Source organism: Populus alba, chromosome 11 (genome assembly GCF_005239225.2).
Source record: "Populus alba chromosome 11, ASM523922v2, whole genome shotgun sequence".
NCBI classification, from domain to species: domain Eukaryota; kingdom Viridiplantae; phylum Streptophyta; class Magnoliopsida; order Malpighiales; family Salicaceae; genus Populus; species Populus alba.
In genome coordinates this window covers 21376382-21380141 of record NC_133294.1, presented here as the reverse complement: position 1 = coordinate 21380141, position 3760 = coordinate 21376382, and the positions used below count along the sequence as shown (strand labels likewise).

The 3760-nt window shown below is 38.6% G+C and overlaps 1 protein-coding gene across 1 annotated transcript; it reads left to right on the top strand.

The window, feature by feature from the left end:
• The first annotated feature begins 415 nt into the window (after window positions 1-415).
• Window positions 416-3760, top strand: LOC118040728 (protein PIN-LIKES 3). Its single transcript, XM_073412325.1, has 8 exons — window positions 416-1188; window positions 1526-1605; window positions 1709-1833; window positions 2260-2381; window positions 2491-2706; window positions 2888-2980; window positions 3372-3472; window positions 3580-3760. Exons 1-8 carry the CDS (start codon window positions 1054-1056, stop codon window positions 3692-3694), a joined length of 987 nt encoding a protein of 328 aa, XP_073268426.1. The 5' UTR covers window positions 416-1053; the 3' UTR covers window positions 3695-3760.

Below are 3760 nucleotides of genomic sequence, written 5' to 3'. Positions count from 1 at the left end.
AAAACACTGTGCCATAGTTTCAGACCTTTTCAGATATGAAATTCGTGCCCTCTGCCAGCAAAAGCAATCACCAGTAGCTAGTCCATACGGAAGTGAAACAGCTGGGGGTTTCTGTTGGTTTTGTCAAACACTTCACAGAGTGTGCATTTCTTCTCTGCATCTCTTGTTTGGCTAAAGTGTTAAACTGCCTTCACTCGTTTCGATAGTCGCAAGAAAAGAAAGGCTCTCTTCTACTTTCTGGTAACTTTTCAAGACTCCTAACTTCTTTCTTTATCAGTCTTGTTTTGCTTTCTTTTTCTCTCTTTCGGGTCATTTTCATTTCCTCTATCAATTCTTTCTGTTACCATCTTTCTATCTGATTGATTTTCAAAAGCATTTCTGTCACATAGTAGTTTCTGGCATGCATGATTTTCAAAAGCATTTCTGGCATTTCAAAAGTTAGTGGAGAACATAGCGTGCATGCTTGATCTCTCATTGCTTGCGTGCCTGCCTTGCATAAATGATATTTGTGCGGTTTCTATATTGTTGGGGTACAAGCTTTGTTACGTTTTAATCTTTCTTCTCCTCTTATATATCGTTTTCGAGTGCAAGGGTATGATTCTTTACATGTGTCATTTTCTGCTCTATTTTAGTTTTATTCTGATGATGATAGCCACCCCTTTTTGTTCACTCCCGTAAAAAAACTTGGCTCTTTTGGCTTTATTTTATTAGTTTTATAAGTCTAAATTCCCTGTTTTTGAAGATATTTTCTTTATAAATACCTTGTGTTCTGAACTTCTAATCGATTTTCCTGTTTCTGAATCAAGAACTGGCTTACAGGTTGCGGATGTTTGTGGCCTCAGACTATTCCAAACTGGTCAGTGAGTTCTAAAGCAGTTGACACCCTCACACGCCTGACTCCACTTGCAATCATTAGTTATATTTCAGAAATTCGGAAATGTTAATTACGAGAATCATCTTCAGTGACTTGTAATTGTCTGAGACCTGCTTAATGTGCTGTTACCTTTTATTCAGTAAGGTGTAGGATTGAATCTGAGACCTGCTTAAGTTTCCATGGGGCTTTGGCAACTGTTCTTTGTTGCACTGATGCCAGTTGTGAAGGTGCTCCTGATTACTGCAGTAGGCGTATTTCTTGCAACTAAGCGCATGGATATTTTGGGAACGGATGCGAGGAAGCATCTGAATAGTGTAAGCACCAATATTTTTCCAAATGGATTTTAGAATAGATGATAAACTTAACAAAAGAACTTGGTCTGAAGGATCACTTAGATGTCTGCCAATGTATACTAGACAATTTCTTTGGGGGGTGACAGATTTTCTTATAGTTTTAAATATATAACATCTATTATAACATCACCCTTTTCAAGAATGAAAACCTCTGTGTGTGTGTGTGTGTGTGTGTGTGTGTTCGATACGAAGTGGGAAAAATTGCAGATAAATTATTTATCAATTGCTTTTCTCCTTTCAATGCTGCTCTAGTTGTCCTGAGAATATATGTGGATTTTCTATTTCAATTCTTGTGCAGCTTGTGTTTTATGTCTTGAATCCAGCACTTGTTGGTAGCAACTTGGCGAAATTCATAACATTGAAAAGCATAGTTTTGCTGTGAGTTAATTTCTCTAATCGACTTTTCTGCAGCTGTGTTCTTTCAATGTGGTTTTTTTTCTGCTAGTTTATTACAATCAACTATGGTTGAATTGTTATGTAGGTGGTTCATGCCACTCAATATTCTTATCACCTTCATCGCTGGCTCAGCGCTTGGATGGCTACTTATAAAAATTACAAAAGCTCCTAATCACCTGCGGGGCCTCATCTTGGCCTGCTGTGCTGCTGGTGAGTTTCATTATTTCTGGCTGTAGGAAGAAGATACATGCACAGCTTTTGAGTGTTCCTTGCTGATTTATAAATTTTCACAAAATATTTGTTGATTAACCGAAGTCTTCATGAAATAAGAGAGAAGATGATTGTGATGTGAAGTGCAGGTTTTTACATCTTTTAGTTGCTCTTTAAGATTTCTTGTCAGATATTAATTCCATGTCAAGGAGGCCTCTGCTTTGTTAACTGATCATCATCCTTCCAGCTAAAAGAAACAAGTTTTTTAACCCGTGCATACCATTTCCTGCTGAATTGAAATGAAAGTCCTTGGTCTAGTTACTGCACGCTGATCTTTCCTTCTCCAGCAACTTGGTATTGTGAAGCACAACATTACATCCTTTTGTACCTGATTTCTAGTTTAAATGGGCGGTTGAATGTGAGCAGGGAATCTGGGAAGCATGCCTCTCATAATCATTCCAGCTGCCTGTGAAGAAAAAGGGAATCCATTTGGCGACGCCAGTATCTGTAAAATGCATGGATTGGCATATGCTACGCTCTCTTTGGCAGTATGACAATGTTTCTTACTTGAATTTAATGTTTTATGTGCTCTAAGAAAGGCAGTATAATAGGTCTTGAATTGTTTAAAGTTCTTTCCATTTTTTCTTGATATTTCAGATTGGATCCATCTTCTTGTGGTCATATGTGTACAATATTGTGCGAATATATTCAAGTACAGATTCTGATGAGACCAAACCGGATGCCTTGCCAGAGGGTATAGAGTCTGCCCGAGAAATAACACCAGGGCCCATGCTTTTCTTAAAAGAGCCCTCAATCGATGAGGGTATGGAGAACTTTGAGCTTGATCGTGCAGTGTCAAAGGGGAAGGCGAAGGTTGCCTGAAAACATTATACATTCATTTCTTTCTTAACTCTCTTATCCTTTTCCATATATTGTTTGATGCTCATTATGAGCACATGTTGAAGTTTTCACGACACTATTGGTTCCTCTTGTTCCCTTAAATAAAATGTTTTTGAGAGCAATCATCAACCAACCAATCAAGATTTCTTGACAGGTGCCATTTCCAGAAAACATTAAGCAAGGATTTCAGAAGGTTCTGAAGAAACTCAACCTGAAGAGAATGTTTTCACCTTCAATTAATGGAGCGGTACGCTAATGGCAAGTTCTTATTTTTTTCTGTGTTGGCCAAAAATTCATACTTCATATAGGATCAAGTCCACTTCTTCTGTAGTACTGTTCCATTCCTTCCTTGAATTTTCTAGAACAAGCCTTTCTTTTATAAAGCATTATTTACAACAAGCCTGCTCTTCATACATGCCTCATTGATCTTTGAGCCCTATCGAAATTTAAAGACCATTTATGGAGACATTGCCATGAAGCAGCCATTAGCAAGCAGCTTGCTGGTTTAAGCTGGATTTTTTCCCCTCTTCGGTTCTTGATCACATTTAAAGCATCTAATGCTGAATAGACTAAACAGGCCACTTTATGTTTCAGTATCGATGCGAGTATTGACCCCCCTTACTGCTTTATTTTTATAGATTGTTGGATTTATAGCCGGTACTATCCCTCCCTTCCGAAGATTGTTGATCGGTGACAGTGCTCCTCTTCGTGTGGTTGAAGACTCTGCATACTTTGTCGGGTCAGCATCCCTCTTTGATGATATGTATGAACATTCCCGAGAAACCCAAAAAACATTCAGCTACCTAACATGCTCCCCTAGAATTCCTTTCTGTTGTGTGTTTGCAGGGAGTCAGCCATTACAATCACCACTTTGATTGTAGGAGCAAATCTTCTGAAGGGTAATCGCCATCATTTTGATTTTTATCATGCTTATTTTCACTACCTTGCCCTTCTTCACTAGTTGAACTTCCCGGAGCATAGATACAATGATGACCGGAATGTGTTCTCAGGCCTCAGGGGGTCAAAG